The 23,381-nt window shown below is 51.6% G+C and overlaps 1 protein-coding gene across 7 annotated transcripts in view; it reads left to right on the top strand.

Moving 5' to 3' along the window:
• Positions 1-23,381, top strand: part of PRKAG2 (protein kinase AMP-activated non-catalytic subunit gamma 2) — a 300,068-nt gene that overhangs the window by 187,514 nt on the left and 89,173 nt on the right. For all 7 annotated transcript variants that reach the window (XM_088834770.1, XM_055421589.2, XM_055421590.2 and 4 more), the window contains one exon: positions 7,712-7,923. In XM_088834770.1, coding sequence (XP_088690896.1) covers positions 7,712-7,923 — 212 coding nt within the window. The remainder of the gene's footprint in view (positions 1-7,711; positions 7,924-23,381) is intronic.

Here is a 23,381-nt window from a genome sequence, read left to right as displayed (position 1 = left end):
GGGTCAGGAAGATCCCCTGGAGAAGGGAATGGCAACCCACTCCAGTTTTCTTGCCTGGAGAATCCCACGGACAAAGGAACCTGGGGGGTTACAGGCCACGGGGTTGCAGAGAGTCGGACACGACTGAGCAGCTAAACACACAGTCTTCATCTCGGACCCACTCAATGGACTCTTTAGGCTCTGGGATGGGGTATTCTCCAAGCTGCTGGGTGATCCTGCTCAGTCGGGTTTGAGAACTGTGGGCTGAAACCATCTCAACTGGCCAGGTGACTGAGACGCCTTGCCCCAGGGTGTTAGGTCAAACTCTGGGGATGGAGACCGAGGACTCCTCAGACCAAGGGTTTTAAGAAAAGTCTTCCCATGGGAAAGGGAGGCAGAAAGGTATCCAGAGTTCAGTGAGAAAGTTATGGGTATTATGAATACCTTCACGGGTATTCTGCCTAGAGCCTGAGAACAGATCACTGCCAGGCTGGGACACACCAGGACCACATGCATGCTGGGCAAGGGGCAGGGCTGCCCAATCCATCCTCCTGAGCAAAGAGAAGCACCAGCTTCTCCTTTTTTTAAATATGTGTTTATTTGGCTGCTGCACCATATCTTTGAGCCTTAGTTACGACACACAGGATCGTCCGTCCTCTGTTGCGACAGGCAGGATCTCTAGTTGTGGTGTGCGAACTTTAGTTGCAACGTGTGGGATCTAGTTCTCTGACCAGGGATGGAACCTGGGCCCCCTGCATTGGTCCCACAGAGTCTTAGCCACTGGACCACCAAGGAAGTCCCAACAGCACCTGCTTCTGCACCGAGGGAGACCCCAGCCCACTGAGGCCAGAGTCTGGTTTCCCCTCACAGAGCGTTCAAGCCCCAGAAAGTCCAGCTGCCACCGGAAGGGCCATGGCTGATTCCTTGAAGTCAAGAAGGACCGAGGAATCTCCCATCAAGACTCAGACCTCAGGATGGCCTGTGCCCAGAATGCACTGGGGTCTCAAGTTTGGGCCCAGGTTTCCCGATGACCCAGCTTCCTGTTTTGACACGGAGCTCACATACCTTTGTGTTTCCAGGCTCCCGTGGGTTACCCTGGGAGACCCCGCAGGGACGAGAGAGGTGAGATTGCCTTTCCTTCCAGAGTCCCCACCTCGGGGTATCCCCTCACCCCTGTAGCTCTCCTGCCCTGTCAAGTCAATTGACGTGTCTGGGCTATATTTCACCCCATCAGGCACTGGGTGGGCACTGGCCATCCTGGACGGCCAGAGTGGAGGCCTGTGATCCAAGGATTTGCAGAAGCAGGACAGGTACCCATCCGCGGGCCTCGGTGCCTCTACCTGGACCGTGACTGCTTGTCTGGAGTGCTGCAAGCTTGCCTCCCGGCAGGACCTGGCTCAGGGCGGCCCCTCCCCTCCATCCCTGCCACATCCTCTCTGTGCCTGAGTGGTAGATGCTCGGATGGAGGCTGGTGAGGCCTAGAACAGGACCTGCGGACAAGCTCCAGGGAACTGGCTGTGCTTCTGTGGCTCCTCTTCTGCTTCTGGTGTCTCATGGACGTCAGCCCTGGGTGCGGGGAGCACCCTGATGGACATGTGTGCCCTGTACGTGAGGACCACTCCCCACAGGGGAGACCGGACCCCGGCGTGTGCTCAGCTTGCTTGTCTTCTTTCTGTCACCCTGGGCCTTCTGTCCCCTCTGATGTCCTTATCCGTGGCCTGGCTGCTTAGCCACAGGGGTCCCTGCATCTCCCCGGCCGGGGCTACTGGTTTGACACACACTGTCCATGTCACCATCCCCCCATGACCCTCATCAGCATCCACCACCCGTCCTAAGTCAGGAACCAATGGACTTCCCTGGTGGGCCAATGGTAAAGAATCTGCCCGCCAGTGCTAGGCACATGGGTTCGATCCCTAGTCCAGGAAGATCCCCATGTTCTAGTTAAGCCCACGAGCTGCAACTCGAGAAGCCACCGCAACGGGAAGCCCATGCCGTGGAACAGAGTAGTCCTGGTTGCCACAACTAGAGAAACACACACAGGAACGAAAACCCAGCCCCACCAACAAGTAAATACATGGAAGTGGCACTGTGATAACTGAACAAACTTTTTTTTTTTAATGTGAGGAAGAACTAACTTTGTTGTTCCTCATCTCTGTGATGAGTTGTTAGTTATTTTAAAGGCCACATGTTAGCAAACCGCCATGCAGGGTAAATCGAAAATTTGTGCTTCTCACTCCAGGCTCTTGAGACGATGGTCAGCAAGGATATATCAGATCAGGAAGAAAGTGAATTTATTTGGTATTATATGTTTCTGGCTGTTTCATACCATACGCATGAAGAAGGTTGGTGCTGCCCTGGTGAGGGGACACCACATGTCGGGGGTGGGGAGGGTGGGGGAAGGTGCACACCACACAGCCATCTGGTTGACCTGGCTTTTTTTTTTTTTTTTTTTAACCAAGCAGGGGGGTGGCTAGTGGTGAAACTAGGCCTAGAACTCAAGGCTCCTGAAACCCAGGGCTCTCCTCTGCACCCTTTTGCTGCTCTTGTTCACTGCCTTCCAGCGGCCCCGCTGTTCTCCTCTCTCCCCTCCTCTCCAGGCGCAGCTCAGGCCAGCATGGCCCAGCCCTGTGAAGTCACCAGCTCGTGGCTCCCTGGTGTCTGGTGTGGCTGCCAGGCGTCGCCTCTGTTCACTCACTGGGCCTATTCACTGGGCCTGGCTGCAGCCCCGGGAGACGCGAGGGCATTGTTCAGTCCCTGAGGTGGTGGCAGCGCTAACAAAGTCCTTGAGGGCCGGGGGAGGGCAGGAGCGCCTTCCCAGAAGAGTAGAACAGGGAGCCTGTCGGGGCTTCTTGGTTATGTCTCCACAGCCCTGTCTGGTCAGGGCCCCTTCGAAAGCCGCCTCAACTGGGGGCAAATCCAGTTCCTTCTCGAGTCGAGCCCTTCCCAGTGTTTCTGCGGGACCTCCCCGCCCCTCCAGCCCCCCCTCTGAGCTCCCCCTGCTCTGGGCTTACGGGCACTTGACTCAGCGCTCACCACATGGTGCTATTGCTGTGCATTTGGGTTTGAGTCCTATTCCGTTTCCTCCAACCAGGCTGGAAGGTGGGACTCGTCTGCCGCACCTTGACCTGGCCCAGAGCCGCTGGCCGTTCAGACACCGGCCTCTCCTGGGAGCCTGAGCTTGGCAGTTTATCTCACGATTGAGGAAATAAATCGGTCTGTTTCATGGTAATGGAGGATTGTGTCAGTATCGCCCCATTTTCCTCTTTATGAATGGTGACGCCAATATTCAGAAAAGGGGAAAAAATGTTTGGAATGTCATTCTTACCCGCTTCCCCCTTCCTTCCATTAGGTAGTTTTCCCTCACTGGTGAAAGTGAGTGAAACTGTTGGTTGCTCAGTCGTGTCCAACTCTTTGTGACCCCATGGACTGTAGCCCACCAGGCTCCTCTGCCCATGGGATTCTCCAGGCAAGAATACTGGAGTGGGTTGCCATTTCCTCCTCCAGGGGATCTTCCTGACCCAGGGATGGAAACCAGGTCTCCTGCATTATAGGCAGATCCTCTGTCATCTGAGCCACCAGGGAAACGGGCATAAATGTGGTCAGAAGCCCCTCTCTGTTGAAATTCTCACTGCATTTTCTGGCTGGCATGGAAGAGAAAACCTCTTTGAAGACACCCATCCCCACCCCGCAAGGCCACCCCGCTCCCCTCCGACAGCAACCCCACCATCCCTCCAGGCACTCAAGCTTCCCAAGCTCCCCCTGCTCTTAGCTGCTGAAACCCCACTTTCTGGAAGGGTGACTCACGCACCCAGCGTGTGATTCTGTGTTCTTTCCCTGGGTGATTTCCCAGTGTCACTGTGGCAGAATGGGACCTCTCCCGCCCACTCACACCAGTGAGTGATTTCTCTAGTCCCCAGTCTCTTCACCTGGGAAGTAGGACCGTAAACCACCCCCCTCTTGGGGATGGGCGCAAAGGGAGCAAGAGTTTACCCCAGCACTTTGTGACCAGTAAGATGTCCTCGTTAGACTCTACCCTGAGCGGTGTGTCAGGCTGCAGTGCAGAGAGGGTCATGTTTGGGTTCTAGCAGAGTTCCTGCCCCGTGTCCTAGCCACACACGCTCCTAAGCCACGCATCACGGTCCCTGTCCCCTCCCCGCGGCTCCCCCTCCCGGCTCTGAAGTACAGGTGCCATCCTGTATCCCCCACGGGACTCCCCTCCTCTGGGAGGGAAGGAGAGCCTGCAGGAAGGCCAGGTGGAAGGTGGACGCACCTCTTGATGTTAGAGTTCCACGAGAGGAGCTTTCTTGCGAGGAGCTTCCCTTCAGGTCCCCTGTTTCCACCTCCGGCGGCCAGTCCGCCATCTCCTCCTCAGCCTGGGCGGCTCCGCACAGCGGTGTCGAGGGCGCGTCCTCGGAGCGTCCCTCTTGTCCTCCATGGGGACCTGGTCACACTCGTCCCCATGCTCACGGGATGAGCCCCAGGGGACGCAGAAGCTGCCATCTAGCCTTTAAGAAGTGCTTTCTAATTCCTTACACTTGAGAAGAGAACATGCTGTCTCACAGAACTAGTCAGGAGTTCCGCCAGCTCTGAAAGTCCCCCTGCAGCGGAGGGGGTGCTGATCCTGAGGACTGCATAAGCCCAGTCCAGTCTAAGCGGGACAGCGTCTCGCTTAGAGGAGGGCTCCCCTCCTTGGGGGAGCCTGAGGGGAGTGGCCCTGCCCTCCATCCTTTCCATGGAGAACCCCTGTCAGGTCTCCAGCACACACCCCAGCATGCAGGGAACACCCCAGAGGGATACAGGAAGGGCCTTGCGTCCAGGGGCCCAGGCCGGAGTCGGGAGCAGGGACCATGACTCTTCTTACTGGACCACCGTGGCCCTGGGAGCCGGCCCGTTCCAGGCCACTGTGCGGCAATCGCTACAGCCAGTGAAGGACACGCCACCACCCCTGGGGCCTGAGGGTATCCACACACAGGACAGCACAGGGGCTTCCTTCTCCCGGTCGGTCCACCTGGACCCAGCCTCACTCCTCCCGGGCTGTGGGTACCACCCACAGTCCGCCGCCTCCTGCCCTGTCTCCCCTGCAGAGCTGCTGGACTCAAATCTCTTCCTCCTCAGGGTCCCCACTCTCCACCCTCCCCTCCCCACTCCCCCAACCCCTCCTCCAAGTGGGCCTTGCTTCTAAAACCTTTGGGGTGAACCTTTTTTCAAAAAAGCTTGGAGTCTTGCTCCTAGGGGCCTTTCACGTCATAAGCCTGGAGACCTTCAAGGGCATGGTGACAGCAGCCTGCCTCCTGCTTGCCCTGGAGCTCCTCCCTGGTCACCCTGGGGGCTGAGATCTCTGCTTGGTGTGGTGGTTCCTGGGATAGCGGGGTTACTGGTTACTCCCAGTGCTCCCGTCTAGGAAATATGGGAGGGAAGGTTCCAGCCCAGCTTGAGCCTTGGCCCCCCTCCCCCCACTTCTGTCTCCTTGCCTGGTGGGGGGGGACACAGACCACACACCTGCCCCGCACCCCCCCCACCCCCCGCCGGACCAGATGATGAATTGGGGCGGGGAGGAGCAACTTATGGATGCTTCCCAGGTGGCCTGCCTGCCAGTGCAGGAGACAGGATTCAGTCCCTGGGTTGGGAAGATCCCCTGGAGGAGGAAATGGCAATCTACTCTCTCGCTCTTGCCTGGAGAATCCTATGGACAGAGGAACCTGGCGGGCTGCAGTCCACCGGGTCACAAAGAGTTGGGCATGACTGAGCAATGAGCACACATGAGAAACTTACCTGTTCTCCTCTGGTTTGGTTTGGCGTGAAGCAGCCTGTTGTTCACTGGTGGGCCCGGTACAGACGAGATGGGCTGAGGCTCACAGGGCCTCAGAGTCAGGAGCGGGGGATGGGATGAATCGGGAGGTGGTCTGGGGGATGAGGATGGAAGCAGAAGAAGGAACACAGGTGCACAGAGCTGGCAAGCGGAGGAGTCTGGACGGGGCACAGAGCAGCACAGGGTAGGCTTGTGGCTTGTAGGACAATCAGTCTTTGTCAAGTCAAAGGGAGCAAGAGGGTGGCCCTTGGGCCGTGTTTACTGACGTCTTTGGCTCCCATGCCTATTGTATTTTTAAATAATTTAAAAATTGTATTCAGTTACCTATAAATGTGAGAGACCAGACCCAAATCCAGAGTCCACCTCTCTTGGAAACAAATCAATATCAGGCAGCATTATTGTATTGTTTCCTAGAGCTTCCATAACAAAGTAGCCCAAACTGGGTAGTGTAAATCCACAGGAGTTTATTCTCTCATAATTCCAGAGGCGGGAAGTCTGAACCAAGGTGTCAGCAGGACCGCACCCCCTCTGAGACTCTGAATAGCCTCCCACCTTGCCGCCTCTAGCTTCCTTTTTCCTTTTTCCAGTTTTATTGAGAAATAATTGATGTGCATCACTGTGTATGTTTAAGGCATACAGCATGGTACTTTGAATTGCTCATATTGTGAAATGATGATCACAGTGGGTGAGCTAACATCCCTCATCTCTACAGAAACAAGAAAAGGAAATGAAAAAGAAGAAGAACTTTCTCCTTGTGATGAGAGAGCTCTTAGGAGTTCTCCTAACTTCCCTGTGTGCCATACAGCAGTGTTAATTACAGTCATCATTTTGTACATTGCATCCCCAGTAGTTAGTTATCTGATCATCGGAAATTTGGACCTTTTGACCACCTTCGTCCAGTCTTCTAGCTCTGGATGGTTGCCAGCAGCGCTTGGCATTCCTTGGCTCATAGAGACATCACCCCAGTGTCTGCCTCCGTCATCACGTGGCCTCTCCTCTGTGTGTATCTGTGTCTTCTCCCCTTATAAGGACTCACACATGGGGCTAGGAGCCCAGCCTGTTTCAGCATAATCTCAGCTTGATTCTGTCTACAAAGATCTATTTCCAAATAAGGTCACATTCATAGGTACTGGGGGTTCAGACTTTAACTTATCTGTTTGGGGGACCCCGTTCAGCCATAACCATGATCTTACAGCATAATCAGGCAGGTGTGAGTGACAGTCGCCTGCCTGAGACCGGCCTCCACGATTGCACAAACCCTGTGGCCGTGGACAGCCTCTCACTCTGGGCAGATTCCTGTCCGGATCTCCTGCCAGTTCTTTGTCCCCCATGTCCCACCCACTTCTTCCTGGTTCCAGTCCTATCCAGGTCTTCACTTGGCAAGGCCCTTCCTTCCCAAAGCCACCCCAGCGATCATCTGCACAGTGATTCTAGCTCTTGCACACCCACAGTGGCAGTTTTCACATCACACGTTTTGACAATAGCAGCGTGTCTGCTCTGGTCCTTGGTGTAGTTATGTGACTTCTGACCTTCATCTCTGCTGAATATGAACTTCCTGTGTCTTATCCCAAGGACTATGGGCTCCACTCCACACTCTATCGACACCATGCTTTGTAGGGGAGGGAGGGGAGATCCAATAGTCTTGGACTAAATATGAAAATCACATCCGACAAGGGTGTATAAGTCTTATCACCTGACAACTTCTGAACTGTCCCTGTCACAGCAAGGGGGACTGTGCCTACAACTCAGGTTGGGTGGGGCAGGGATTTCTAGACACAACCAGTTCTAAGGGATTAGAAGTAGTTTACGGAACTGAATCATTTAGATCCTTGCTGTGTGAGACTCTCAGCACTTGCAGCTGGGAGCCCTTTCTCCACGTCAGCAAACCACTCACACGATGTTGCGGTTCCTCCTCTACCCCAGGCCTCTCTTCCTCTCCGTCGACACCCACCCAGGGGGCCAAGCAGCACACGTTCCCTCTCGAGTCCTACAAGCACGAGCCTGAGCGGCTGGAAAATCGCATCTATGCCTCCTCTTCGCCTCCAGACACAGGCCAAAGGTTCAGCCCATCCTCCTTCCAGAGTGCAGCCAGGCCTCCGTCAGCATCTCCGACACGTCCTTCTCCCTCCAGATCTGTAAGTCTGGGCCTCCTCCTGGGGGCCAGGCCTCCGGGGTGGGCGGGGAGGGCAGAGTCTGGATGTAGCTGAAGCTAAGGCTGGGCACTCCTGACATCTTGGGTGTATTCTATCATAAATCACAGACTTTAGAAAAAAAGTGGCGAGAGCACAATTATTGTTGTTGTTCAGTTGCTAAGTCCTGTCTGACTCTTTGTGACCCCATGGGCTGCAGCACACCAGGCTTCCCTGTCCTTCACATTGCTCAGATTTGTCCATTGAGTCACGGATGCCATCCAACCATCTCATCCTCTGTCGTCCCCTTCTCCTTCTACCTTCAGTCTTTCCCAACATCAGGGTCTTTTCCGGTGAGTCGGCTCTTTGCATCAGGTGGCCAAGGTATTGGAGCTTCAGCTTCAGCATCAGTCCTTCCAGTGAATATTCAGGGTTGATTTTCTTTAGGACTGACTGGTTGGATCTCCTTGCTGTCCAAGGGACTCTCATAAGAGCGCAATAGGCAAGTGGAAATCAAATGAACAGTAGCTTCTGGCACGTGACCAGGAAAACTTTTTTGCTCTCTTAGCTTCTTCTTAAAAAATCAGTTATTAAAAGCTTTATTTGAATTTGTCGTGATTGGGATACTAAAGTAAAAAGTCGTGAAAGTGAAGTCGCTCAGTCGTGTCCAGCTGTTTGCGACCCCGTGGAATGTAGCCTACTAGGCTCCTCTCTCCATGGGATTCTCCAAGCAAGAATACTGGAGTGGGTTGCCATTTCCTTCTCCAGGGGATCTTCCCGACCCAGGGATCAAACCCGAGTCTCCCGCATTGCAGGCAGACGCTTTAAAAAAATATTGAGTCTGACATCATTTGACTTGGGAAGCGATCTTGGAAAGGTGAGCCTTTCCAAGCAGAGTGGGTTGGTAAAACGGGTGTCTTTGCATCCTTCAGAGGATCAGAACTAGTGGATAAGAATGGAGGAGGCTGGCTTAATGCCAGCACTTAAACACTCTGCATTTTAACACCATGGGCCTGAAGTGTGTGTGGGGACCACCGTCACCGCCTCCTAGTTTATGTTGGGACCACAGACATGCACTATCATTCCTATGCCCAACAAGGATATAAAAACCGTATCACTGAAGTCTATGCATATGGATGCAGCTAGTCTATTCAGTGTGGTATTAGTTTCCAGCAGCTGCTGTAACAAAGGGGTACAAACTGGGGGGCTTGAAACAACAGGAAGCCATCATCTCACGTTCTGGAGGCTGGAAGCCTGAGATCAAGGTTTTGGCAGGACCGTGTGCCCCTGAAGTCTCAGGGGCAGGTGGGGGAGCCGCCCCTGTCTGCCCAGCTTCCGGGAGCCCCAGGACCGTGTGCCCCCGAAGTCTCAGGGGCGGGTGGGGGAGCCGCCCCTGTCTGCCTAGCTTCCGGGAGCCCCAGGACCGTGTGCCCACCGAAATCTCAGGGGTGGGTTGGGGGAGCCGCCCCTGTCTGCCCAGCTTCCGGGAGCCCCAGGACCGTGTGCCCACTGAAGTCTCAGTGGCAGGTGGGGGGGGCCGCCCCTGTCTGCCCAGCTTCCGGGAGCCCCAGGACCGTGTGCCCACCGAAGTCTCAGGGGCGGGTGGGGGGGGCCGCCCCTGTCTGCCCAGCTTCCGGGAGCCCCGGGGTTTCCTTGGTTTGCGGCAGTTTTCTTCCAGTCTGTGCTTGCATCTTCACTTGCTGTCTTTCCTTGGACTCTGTTTGTGTCCAGATTTTCCTCTTAAAAGAACGTTATTCATATTGGATTAGGATCCAACTTGGTGGCTCAGATGGTAAAGAATCCGCCTGCATTGCAGGAGACTTGGGTTTGATTCCTGGCTTGGGAAGGTCCCCAAGAGACAGGAATGCCAACTCACTCCAGTATTCTTGCCTGGAGAACCCCATGGACAGAGGAGCCTGGTGGGCTACAGTCCGTGGGGTCTTTGGCCTGTAGCCCAAAGAGTCAGATACAACTGAACGACTGATACTAACTCAGTATGACTGCTTTATACATAGACAGGAAAATCCTTGGCTATGCCAGGTCTTAGTTGAGGGATGTGGGATCTAGTTCCCTAACCAGGGATCGAACCCAGGCCGCCTGTGTTGGCAGTGCGGAGTCTTAGCCACTGAACCGCTGAACTGCCAGGGAAGTCCCTGGATTTTCTTTTTTTAAGATTTATTTATTTGTTTTTGGCTGTGCTGGGTCCTTGTTGCTGCACACGGGCTTTCTCTAGTCACCGTGAGAGGAGGCTGCTGTCCGTTGCAGGGTGTAGGCTTCTCATTGCGGTGGCTTCTCTTGTGGAGTGAGGGCTCTAGAGCATGGGTTCTGGAGTTGCGGTGCACGGGCTTTAGTTGCCCTGAGGCATGTGGGATCTTCCTGGATCAGGGATTGAACCCGTGTCCTCTGCATCAGCACGCAGGTTCTTAACCGCTGGACTACCAGAGAAGCCTGACTTTTTAAAAAAGGTTTATTTGGCTGCCCCGAGTCTTAGTTGCAGCATATAGAATCTAGTTTCCTGACCAGGAATTGAACCCAGCCCCCCGACATTGGGAGCACAGAGTCTTTTTTTTTTTTAATTGGAGGCTAATTACTTTACATTATTGTATTGGTTTTGCCATACATTGACATGAATCTGCCCCGGGTGTACATATGTTCCCCATCTTGAACCCCCCTCCCACCTCCCTCCCCATCCCATCCCTCTGGGTCATCCCAGTGCACCAGCCCCGAGCATCCTGTATCATGCATCGAACCTGGACTGGTGATTTGTTTCACATATGATAATATACATGTTTCAATGCCATTCTCCCAAATCATCCCACCCTCACCCTCTCCCACAGAGTCCAAAAGACTGTTCTACACATCTGTGTCTCTTTTGCTGTCTCGCATACAGGGTTATCATTATCATCTTTCTAAATTCCATATGTATGCCTTAGTATACTGTATTGGTGTTTTTCTTTCTGGCTTACAGAGTCTTAGCCACTGGACCACCAGGGAAATCCCAGGACAACCTCTTTATAACTTAATTACCTCTGCAAAGACCCCATTTCCAAACAAGGTGGCATTCATGGCTGTTAGTGGTCAGGATCTCACAAAGCTTTTCGGGGGACACCATCTAACCATAACAGTTGCTGCCTTTGGGAAGAAAGATGTGTTAGTCTGGCAGAGAACCTACCATGAGTCTTCTTGTTCGTCAGATGATTATTAGATGTAAGCTGATTATTAGATGTAAACAGAGTATTGTTTTAAGTGCTGAGGGATAAAATGTAAGGTATTGTCTCCGCCCTCTAGGGCTTACAGTCTTAGTGGGAACAGAATAACACTCTGATAAAGCAGTTAAATCAAAGCGGAAGGTAGGTTGGGTGGGGATCAGGCAGGAAACAAATAGTCCACACTGCAGGAGGGTGGGAAGGGGAAAATACTGGTGTCTGATGAGGGTAAGGATGGAAGACTTGGGTGACTGTAAGGCTCAAATCAGCAGGAGAGGTGGAGATAGGGCCTTCTGGTGGTGGGGCAGCGGGGTGCTGTCTGGGGGTTCCTGGTGATCTGGTGGAGATTGGAGACGGGAAGACCAGGAGGCCCCTTAGCGTTCTGGGCCCAGAAGGAAGGTCATCCATGTTCTTGGGTGTGAATGAGAAGAGATCTTGAGGTTTCTGTTCTCCTGGGCATTTAGCGAAGAGACTTGGTCATAGAGATATCAGAACTGCTGCTACTGCTAAGTTGCTTCAGTCGTGTCCGACTCTGCGACCCCATAGACGCAGCCCACCAGGCTCCTCTGTCCCTGGGATTCTCCAGGCAAGAACACTGGAGTGGGTTGCCATTTCTTTCTCCAACGTGTGAAAGTGAAGTCGCTCAGTTGTGTCCAACTCTTCGAGACCCCATGGACTGCAGCCTACCAGGCTCCTCCATCCAGGGGATTTTCCAGGCAAGAGTACTGGAGTATGTTGCCATCGCCTTTTTCTGATACTAGAACAAATGTGTCCAGAAAAGGGGGTCATGTGGTAACTGAAGGTTATCAAAAGCAGGGAGCTGCTACTCCCCTGGGGCTGGAGGGATGGGAGAGGGCCCCATCAGGTGGGAGGTGGGACCAGCGTGTCTGCGTGGCAGGAGCTGGGGCCACAGAGGAGGAGCAGCCACTGGCCTGAGCTGCCATTGGAGACAGAGGGATAGGAAACCTGACATCTCCGTGGCTTCCTGCCCTCCACCGTGTGCCCAGCCTGCCGAGAGGCCAGCGGGCCTGGAGACCTGAGAGGGAGCCGTCAGGGGACTGGAAGAGGGAGCCGAGAGGGGAATAATTGGCAGAGAGGCCAGGATGGAGGAAGTCTGTTCAAAGCATCGGCTTCTTCTCCCGGACCTGGGAGGATTGACAGGACAGCCCCATGAGAGAAGGGATTCTGGTTCGAAGCGGACGTGGTTATTTGGGCTTTAGATCATTTGAAGTGATGGTGCAGACGCAGACACGGGGTTTTTCCATGATTTCAGAAGTTCTGTGCGCGGAATGAGCTCACAGCCTTTCCTAACTTAAATGACAAGGAATTCAGAGGATGTTCTAAGTCTGCTTTCAGTACCCCTTCCCCGACCCCTGATTATGAGTAGACAGTGATATTCTTTTTTTTTTAACCTTTCTTTTTTATTTTTTAAATTATGAAAATATAACATATTTACAGGAAACTTGGTAAATATGCAACAAAGTTACATATAGTTTCACAATATATTACAATTGTTTGTTAAGTAGATAAATGAAGCTGTTTAGTTGCAGTTTCAATATCAAATTCTCAGAAGTTAATAGAATGACTGTACAAAGAAGTAGTAGGGCTTCCGAGGTGGCTCAGATGGCAAAGAATCTGTCTGCAATGCAGGAGGCCCGAGTTCAATGCCTGGGTTGGGTAGATCCCCTGGAGAAGGGAATGGCTACCCACCCCAGGATTCTTGCCTGGGAAATCCTATGGACAGAGGAGCCTGGTGAAAGTCGCTCAGTCATGTGTGACTCTTTTAGACCCCCTGGACTATACAGTCCATGGAATTCTCCAGGCCAGAATCCTGGAGTGGGTAGTCTTTCCCTTCTCCAGGGGATCTTCCCAACCCAGGGATCAAACCCAGGTCTCCCGCATTACAAGCGGATTCTTTACCAACTGAGCCACAAGGGAAGCACAAGAACACTGGAGTGGGTAGCCTATCCCTTCTCCAGTGGATCTTCCCGACCCAGGAATCAAACCCGGGTCTCCTGCACTGCAGGCAGATTCTTTACTGACTGAGCTACGAGGGAAGCCCCATATGTATGTTTTACCACATTAAAAAAAAAAATGATCCAGTCAACAGTACAATGTTTATGAAGTTTGAGCTTCAGAAATTCAGGGTGATCACCCGAGATTCCCCACTTGAGTTTTGAAATGATATGTTTCAAATTGGAAGACAGTGTTCCACTGGCTATGAACATTAAACAGGAGCCTTAATCATGTTTAAGTTTTATCACCCAAGGCCTCCAGGGGCTCCTTCAAGCATACTGGTCACAACCCCTGCAGCTGTGTTTGGCCCTGGTCTCTGCTTTCAGCAGCCTTTGGCAGGAGGGCTGGTGATGGATTCGAGTTCATCTAAGTGTTTCTTTATAATTGGATTATGTTCAATGTCCTCATGTGCTAAATTCCTTAAGAACTTGGCTGATTTCATGCGTTTGGTTACCGGCAGAATCTTCATAGAGGAATGTGAGTTGCTTAAAGGCTTCTATCAGCCTGAAAGTATTTAGATACAATTTATCTCTGCCTTTTGGGATAAAAAAAAAAGCTTACTGTAAACATCGACCATGAAGATTACTTTTATAAACTTTGTTCCCATGAATTTTATTCTAAAATTAGAAAGGGGATGAGGGCAATGAATTCGTCTTTGTAGAAGTACTCATTTTATCGTTTATTTACTCAGCAAGTATTTATTAAGCAACTGTTGGGTGCCAGACCCTGGGCTCGGGAAGGCTGATGGGTTGACAAGTGTGTGAGTGGCTCTCATGAGGCAGGGATGGTGTTCTCTTCATCTGTTAGCAGCACTGTATGCTTGGGAGGGGTTTGATAAATAGCTCAGAACTCACCAAACAAAGGGTTTCCCTGGTAGCTCAGCTGATGAAACATCTGCCTGCAATACAGGAGACCTGGGTTCTATCCCTGAGTTGGGAAGATGCCCTGGAGAAGGGATAGGCTACCCACTCCAGTATTCTTGGGCTTCCCTGGTGGCTCAGCTGGTAAAGAATCCGTCTGCAGTGCAGGAGACCTGGGTTCGACCCCTGGGTTGGGAAGATCCTCTGGAGAAGGGAACGGCTAGCCACTCCACTCTTCTGGCCTGGAGAATTCCATGGACAGAGGAGCCTGGTGGACTACAGTCCATGGGGTCACAAAGAGTCGGACATGACTCGGTGACTTTCACTGAACAAAGGGAAGGAGCTTTTATCTGTCTGAGGTGGTGTTGTTTCGTCTCTCCATCATGTCCAACTTTCTGTGACCCCATGGACTGTAACCCGCCAGGCTCCTCTGTCCATGGGGTTTCCCAGGCAGGAATACTGGAGCAGGTTGCTGGTTCCTTCTCAAGAGGATCTTCTTGACCCAGGGATCAAACTCATGCCTTCTGCATTGCAGGTGAATTCTTTACCACTGAGCCACCTGGGATGCCCAACTTGGGGAGAGGGGTATAGACAGGTAAATAGTTATAATAGAATTTGATAGAAACTGTGCATGGGAGAAAATTCCTAGTCCAGTCTTAGGGAGTGGAAAAGCCAATCCCAGAGGAAGGAAGTGGAAATTTTTTTCAGCAGCAGAGAGCAACAATCAACTCTGCATCTTAGGATGATCCCTGTGGTTGGGAGTGGAAATGAGACCGGATGTGGGTAGAGCAGGAGTTCAGATGAGATGCCTGTGAAATGATCTGGGCCTGGTGGCAGCTGACGGTGGAAAGGGGAGGGCACTGCTGTTAAAATGTAGAGAGCTATTTAAGAGGTCAGGTTGAAATGGATTTGGTATGCAGTAATTGATTAGTTCGGAGAAGGCAATGGCAAGCCACTCCAGTACTCTTGCCTAGAAAATCCCATGGATGGAGGAGCCTGGTAGGCTGCAGTCCGTGGGGTCGCTAAGGGTCGGACACGACTGAGCGACTTCACTTTCACTTTTCACTTTCCACTTTCACACACTGGAGAAGGAAATGGCAACCCACTCCAGTGTTTTTGCCTGGAGAATCCCAGGGAAGGGGGAGCCTGGTGGGCTTCTGTCTATGGGGTCACACAGAGTCGGACACGACTAAAGTGACTTAGCAGCAGCAGCAGCAATTGATTAGTTGAGGGGACAAAAGAGAAGAATCAAGGATGAGTGTGAAGATTTTGCCTTGGGAAACTGGATGGATGGTGGTCGCATTTTCTGGGATAAGGGACAGAGGAGGAGGCAGGGTTTGTGCAGGTGTGTACGTGTGTTTAAGTGCACACATGTATGTGTTAGCTGGTGGTGGTAGTACATCAAAGTCCCCAGGGGATAATTAAATGGAGGTGTCCAAAGGGCCACTGGATATGTGAATCTGGAGCTAGAAATTAAGATTTTTGCTTATTTGTTTTTATTTATTTATTTGTTGGCAGCACCACACAGCTTGCAAGATCTCAGTTCCCCGACCAGGGATTGAACCTGGGCCCTAGCAGTGAAAGCCCTAAGCATTAGGCAACCGGGGAACTCCCCTGGAAATTAAGATTTTTTAAATAATCAGAATGTAAATGGTGACCCTCACCGTGATAGTAGATGAAATAATCCAGAGAGATGTATCACAGGTGAGAAGAGAGCCAGAAAAACGTGGGTATTTGAAGGACAAAGGAACGGATTCTGAGTTGCCTGGAAGACAACCAGGCAAACGCGGCGTCACGGAAGCACGAGCACTGGGCTTCATGGGTATTACGCGTTTGGAGGGTATGGTCAGTGCCGTTCCTGGCTGTGAGACGTCAGGACTGAGGTTATCTGTGACCTTGGTAGGACTACTCCCGATGGCAAGGTCAGGAGCGGAAGCCGTGTGATGTGGGTGAACAGTTAAGAGCTGAAGACGTGAAGGCCTCAGTGTAGAAAATGCTTTCCAGGATCCTGGCTTCGAAGGGGAGGAGATGGGGCTGGAGCTGGAAGAATGAAGGTGATGGTTTGCTCCCATAAAGGGGAATAGATTTAAACACCAACAGGGAAAGAGTTGTAGGAAGCGAGCAGTTAAAGATAGGAGGGACTTCCCTGTTGGTCCAGTGGTTAAGACTTCCAGTGCAGGAGGTGTGGGTTCAATTCCTGGTCAGAGAACTAAGATGTCACATACCAAAGCATGGCCAAAAAAAAAAGAAGGGGAAAAGCAAGCATGCCATCTGTGCTTGTAAAGGAAACAGGTGAATTTTCCTAGGAGGTGGGAGCATGTGACGGGGGTATTTGTCTTGAACTGAAGGAAGAGTTGGGAATCCCTGGTGGCTCAGTGGTAACCAACCCACCTGCCAGTGCAGGAGACACAGGTTCGATCCCTGGGTCTGGAAGATCGCCTGGAGGAGGACATGGCAACCCACTTCAGTATTCTTGCCTGGAAAGTCCCATGGACAAAGGAGCCTGGTGGGCTATAGTCCATGAGGTTGCAAAGAGTCAAACATGACTTAGTGACTAAATCATCCAGCAAAGGAAGAAACATCTTTTAGGGGGCTGAAAATTTGATGTGCAGGTGTTAAAGTGATGGGTGCTTATCCACTTTCCTTTCTACCGTCACTCCATGTGCCCCCTGTTTTCTTCTATGGAATTTCACTCTTGACCTATGTCTTGAATCAGAGTCCCTAGAAGCAGAGCCTGAGATGGGGCTTCAGGTGCAAGCGTGTTTATTCATTATGGAGAGCTCTCAGAAGGAAAGTCTAAGGAGCCGGGAAAGGAAGGAGCAAAGCAAGGGTGTGGCTTCAGATGAGGTTGAGCCTTGGCCGTTCGACAGGGGAGCTCTGCGGTATAAACTGCCCCAGGAGGTGCTCTGCCTCGGGACGAGGAACTAGGCTTTATATATATATAAAACATATATTTTATATATATATTGTTTTTAATATTTATCTTTATTTATTTGGCTGTGCCAGGTCTTAGTTGTGGAAGATGGGATCTTAAGTTGCAGCGTGTGGGGTCTAGTTCCCTGACCAGGGATTGAACCCAGGCCCTTTGCACTGGGAGTGCAGTCTTAGCCGCTGGACCACCAGGGAGGTCCCTGGGCTCTTACTGTCTTTATATGGAGCAGTTGCCGTCAGCTCTGGGATGCCCTGGCTGAGGAAAATGCACCTGCCAGCTGGGATGGCGCTTACAGGGCAGTCCTGTAAGAAGGTTGCAGGTTTGGGCCATTAGCAGCAGCCCCCTGCCACAGCCTGGAGTCTCTGACCCCTCCTCTCCCACCTGCTCGATTCCCGTGGCCAGCAAGGTTGGGTACTGTGTCAGGTTTCCCACTCCTGCGTAAGAAACCTCCCCCACACTTAAGAAAACAGCCATTGATTTAGCTCGCCACCCCGTGGGTCAGCAGTTGGGCCGGGCGTTCTTCTGGCCCCGACTGTGCTTACTCGCCCATCTGTGGTCACTTAGCAGGTCACTTGGGGACTGGCTGGGTCAGAGTGGCCTCGGCCAGAACAGCTTGTGTCTGTTCCATGCGGTCTCCTCCTGCAGTCGGGTAGACTGGGTGTGCTCTCATGACCGTGTTGGGGCTCCCCACGACAGGGAGGTCCATCCAAGGCTTCTTGAGGCTGGACTCAGAATCGGGGCTCTGTAGCCCCTCCCATCCTGGGGTAGAACCTACGTGCTCTCCCCTTGGGTCTGGGCCCATGGATTCCTCTGGCCGACAGAACACATCAGAAGTGACCACCGCATGGCGGGGGGCTTGGACTCAGGGTGCGGGCCAGTTTTGAAATCTACCTTCTTTCTTAGCCCTTGATTCCAGCAGCTGGGTCTGCAGGTGTACACGTGACATGCTTGAGTCTAGAGGCTCTGTATCTGTATTTAAGGAGTCTAATTTAGATGCTGTACCTCGCTGAGAGTAACTTCCTGTTAAGCAGACTGCTGCAGTTTGTCTTCCTGGAGAAACAGAGACTCTATGGTAGAGATTCCTGTGCAGGATGTTTATCGGGCTGTCCTCTTAGGATCAACACCTGCGGGAAGAAGGAAGGAGGAGGGATGGGCAGAGAGAGAAGCTATGATGCAGTACCGTCTCAACACAGTCCTCTCCATACCTCAGGGAGCACCTCCCAGTGACCCCAAGTTGGACCTTTACACCCTCCTCACGGGTCGTTAGATGGCAGCTGTCCTGGAAGAGGCTCGACCCCAGGCAAGGCAGCCCTCTCCAGCCAAGGGCTGCCCTTGCTGAGAGTTGAGGGTCGCCCATTGGCAGGCTCACAGCATCCAGGGGAAAATCCTTCATTGTTGCAAGGGGGCCAGAGTGGTAGAGTTGCTGCTGCTGGTGCTAAGTCGCTTCAGTCGTGTCCGACTCTGTGCAACCCCATAGACGGCAGCCCACCAGGCTCCCCCACCCCTGGGATTCTCCAGGCAAGAACACTGGAGCGGGTTGCCATTTCCTTCTCTAATGCATGAAAGTGAAAAGTGAAAGTGAAGTCTCTCAGTCATGTCCGACCCTTAGCGACCCCATGGACTGCAGCCCACCAGGCTCCTCTGTCCATGGGATTTCCAGGCAAGAGTACTAGAGTGGGGTGCGATTGCCTTCTCCGGTGGTAGAGTTGACCCTTGAGCAACACAGGTTTGAACTGCACGGGTTCACTGGGATGCAGATTGTTGCCGATAGTAAATCCTGACCCAAGGTTGGTTTAATCCTTGGGTGCGTGACCACAGATATGGAGGAACCATGTGTAGCGAGAGCTGACAGTCAGTTCCACTGGGTTTCCCACCACGAGAAGGCTCAGCACCCCTAACCCTCAACTGTGCGTCACAGCCTCTAGGACATGGACTTAGTCTCTATTTCTCCAATTTATTTTTATATTTCTTATATGATTTTATTTATTTATGGTTGTGCGGGTTTTCACTGCTGGGCGCAGGCCGCCTTCCTGCAGCAAGCAGGGGCTGCTCTTCTTTGTGGTGCAGGCTTCTGACTACAGTGGTCTCCCCTGTTGTCGAGCACAGGCTCACTAACTGTGGCCCGCAGGCTCAGCTGTTGCATGGCATGTGGAATCTTCCCGGACCAGGGATGGAGCCCACGTCCCCTGCCCTGGCAGGTGAATTCTATCCATTGCACCACCAGGGAAGTCCCTATTTTTCCAATTTATGATACCAAAATTCTGACAGATGAAAATAAGTGCTGTCATATCTCTCCTTACGATATAGTTAGTATGTAACTAAACTGAAGAAAAGGGTTCAGGATGACTGGTTGGGACTGAATGAGGGAGGTTTCCTTAGGCTCAGAGGGAAAAGGACTTAAAGCCTCCAGCTGATAACCATCACCAATATCCCAGCAGTCGGAGTGAGCCACCATGGAAGTGGATAGTCCAGCCACAGCCAGGCCTTCAGATGAGACCACAGCCCCAGCCCATACCTGCACCTGGACCACCCCTGAGCTGCTCTTGAACTCCTGACCCACAGAAACCATCAGACATCACGAGTCAGTCTGCTAGGGCTGCCGTAGCAAACTCACAGACTGGGTGACTTAAACTACAGAAGTTTATTTTTCCGGTTCTGGAGGCCAGAAGTCCAAGCTCAGGGCAGGTTTGGTTCTCCTGACAGCTCTCTCCTTGGAGACAGATGACTGCTGTCTCTCTGGGTCCTCACCTGGCCTCTCCTGCATCCACGCACATTCCTGCTGTCTCTTCCTTCTTACAGAAACCCCAGTCCTATTGGATCAGGGGCCCACCCTTACAACATCATTTGACCTTAATTACTTCTTTAAAAGTCATATCTCCAAATAAAAGCCCGTTGAGGGTTAGGGGTTCAACATATGAATTTGGGGAGCAGGGGTAAACAATTCAGTCCATAACAGATATTAAAATATTATTGTTGTTTTTAGCCACTGAGTTTTGGGGTGATTTGTTACATATCAAAAGAGAACTGATACTTATTTGATCATGTTTGTGGGAAGGAAACAACTCAGTAGATTCAGAAAAGATAATAAACTCAGGAACTTTGGGTTCTTTTTAGAAACTGGTCACCTCCCCACAAATTACTCACCAAGGTCCCTTGTTTTTCTAGTATGACTATTTGGAAAGAAACTGTTTTCAAGATTGCTATTTGGAATAATAAGCTCCTTTTGAAAAATAGACAGCCCTTTAAACATCTGAAACTATTTCAGATCACTTGGCATCAAGGAGTAAAGATTTTCTATGTACTACTTTGTTTTATATTTCTGTCTGCCATGTAAAATAGCAAGTTATAACCTAATAAGGTCTTGACGTTAAGGCTGTCTGCCCAGGAATGGTAAACTAACCATTTCATCATCCATTACTCAAAACAGATTAGATAATTTAAAAATAGTTGGAAAAAATTCACATTATGTCAAGGAGTAGGAGCTGCAGAGAGACCTGATTCACGATGGGGTTGGTTATCGTGAGAGCTGGAGCTCGGACAAGTGCTGCCTGTGTGTTGAAGAGGCAGGCAGAGACCATCTCTTCTCCCAGCTGTCAGGAAAAGGTATCATAACTGGCGTTGTTCCTGGGTTCCTACACTGCTGGAATCATGACTGGATGAGCGGAAAGAAGGCAGAGCCAGAGTAAGAGAGACGTACTTGGCTGAGCGCTTGGTGCGTTTCCTGAGCTGTGGCCTGAGTCTGCGGGATCCTCATTTACTCTGTTCCCCCAGGGTAGCTGCAAGGAGAAGGGGCTGACAGAGGACGAGACGGTTGGATGGCATTGCCGACTCAGTGGACATGAGTTTGAGCAAACTGCAAGAGATAGTGAAGGACAGAGAAGCCTCGCGTGCTGCAGTCCATGGGGTTGCAAAGAGTCAGACACGACTGAGCAACTGAACAGCTAGGGTGGCTGAGCTCCAAGGAGAAGACGGGGGATCTTTTTACCTCAACATTTTTTTTTAATATTTATTTATTTACTTCTCTGCCTCGGGTCTTAGTCGCAGCGCATGGAAACTTCATTGCGTCATGTGGAATCTTCCCTTGTGGCGCACGGACTCTCTAGTTGTGGCGAATGGGCTCACGAGTCGCAGTGCTCAGGCTTAGTGGCTCCATGGCCTGTGGGATCCCAGTTTCCTGATCAGGGATCGAACCCATGTCCCCTGCATTGCAAGGCGAATTCTTAACCACTGGCCCACCAGGGAAGTCCTCAGCATTTTTTTTTTCTACAGCTTGATAAAGGCCCTGCCTGTGTCACCTCCCCAGGGACCCAAGAAGGAGCTCATTCCTTCACCAGTGATATCCTAATAATTTACCATGTGCCTGGCACTGAACACTCAAAGATGGCTAAGATAATTCCTGCTCTTGAGAATCTCCCAGCAAGAAGTAAGTCCTGCAGAATCAGGACCGTGAGCTAAAGCACGGAGGGGCACCTTCCACATCTTCATTCTTGGGTCACAAGCTAACAGACGGCAGATCGGCTCCGAAAGACTCACAGGGCCCACAACCATGCACACAGCAGTGTTGTGGTCCCAGAAACACAAGTGTGGGATAAAAAATGTAAATTTCCAGTGGTGGATTATTAGACTGTGTTGGCTGATGGAGGTTAAATCTGCCATCAAGACAGCGGCCACCTTAGGTTGCCCCCTGGGGGAGCAACACTGCCTTCAACCTGGCAAAGGCAATGGTTGAGATGTTGGGATGTTCACTGGAGTTTTTCACGGGGATCTACAAAAAGTGCCTGTACCCAGGGGCAGAGTCTATCACGGTCATCTTTTCCCCTCTCGTGGGCTGGTGTGAGGAACGTCTCTCTGCCGAAGAAAGGGTCTCCCGTCACCGAGTTCGCGAAGCTGGGGGCAGAAGCCAGCTTGCAGAGGGTGGCTGAGTGTGTGTGAGACGCCAGTGGATGGACAGAACGTGGACCTCTGTGTCAGGAAGTTCAGCGGGAAAAGGAGTCGTGAATGGGACTGCGACTGCAGGGGGCGTCTGGAAGGGCGTTTCTTTTAAAAGACGGGTGTGTCTTGAGCGTGGCCGTACACTGGTGAAAGGCGTTACAAGTTGCCGAGTCTTCAGGGCTTCTCTCCCCATGCTTCTGTTCTGGAGGAACATAGGACTTACCTCACAGGATTGTAATGAAGATCAACCGAGATAATCTGGGTAAAGTGACCCAAAGGCTCCTGAGCTAGCCTTGACTTGAACTGAACTGAACCAAGCAACCGGGTTCCAAAACCCACATTCTTACTGTCTTATCACTAAGACGTCTCAGGGTTTGCAGCCTTGTCCACTGCGCGCTGACTCAGCATCTTCACCCACGTCCCTAACGCAGGGGTTGGCACCCTCTGGCCCATGGGCCAGGCCTGTTTGTGTCATGAACGCTTTATTAGTGTGTGACCACAGTTATTCATTTACGCACATTCTCTTGCTGTTGTCATCAACAGCAGAGGTGAGTAATTGCAGTGGCGACTGGGTGGCCTGCAAAATATTTACTTCCTGGCCTTTTTTCAGGAAAAATAAAAGCCAGCTTCTGACTAATCTGTGCCAGAGGTTCCCTTTGCTGCCACTCAGTTTGTTGCTAAGACATCCCATGCAGAGTGGCAGAGTGAGGCTGGTCTCCAGAAAGGCAAGAGGCAGGCCGTAAAGCTTTGCCCCCACCAGATGCGTGGGGTGTGTCCCTCTGGGGAGAGCGGGTTGGTTAGTCACCAGTTCCACCCACAAGAGGCCCGGGAATTAGAGTGGTCGGAAAGATGGCAAACCATCTAACAGTCCTGTAGAGCTCGGACTGAAGGGTTCGCATTTTCCTGCCCCTCAGAACACTGTAACGTGATTCGATCTGCTTCTGGACTGAACTGGGGTATTTGGAATAATGTGAACTAAAGATGGAAGGGCGCTTATTCTTCCCCTTAACCTCATTGAGTTAAGAAATTATCAAATTTGACACAAGCAGGATTTGACAGATTTGCTCAAATTTGACAGGTGAGCATCATAGACTTTTCTTTTTTATGATTTTATTTTTTGGCGGCATGTGAGATCTTAGTTCTCTGACCAGGCATCGAACCCACACCCCCTGCCGTGGAAGCAGAGTCTCAACCGCTGGACCGGCGGGGAAGTCCCGAGCATCATAAACTTCTCATTGGCCACACTGGCAGTGGTTTTCAGAGGAGTGCGTTGGTCAGGCTTGCATTTTAATAGAAGGATGACTCCAGTGATGAGCTGGAGGTTGAATTTCATGGGAAAAAGACAAAGCAAGCTGACCCGTCAAGAAAGTGCTACAAGAGTTCAGCGAGAGATGGCAAAACACTGAATTCAGGCCACTGGAGTGGAGATTTGGAGGAAGAGATTAATTCTAAAAGAATCTAAGAGATACGTGGCGGGTGGAAGGAGGGGTCTAGGGTGACTCTCCGGGTTTTGGCATG

The sequence above is a fragment of the Moschus berezovskii genome, chromosome 3, assembly GCF_049115385.1.
Source record: "Moschus berezovskii isolate FMDL1 chromosome 3, NW_MosBer_1.0, whole genome shotgun sequence".
Classification (NCBI taxonomy): Eukaryota; Metazoa; Chordata; class Mammalia; order Artiodactyla; family Moschidae; genus Moschus; species Moschus berezovskii.
The sequence above is the reverse complement of the archived record's forward strand: the minus strand, read 5'-3'. Positions and strand labels throughout refer to the sequence as shown.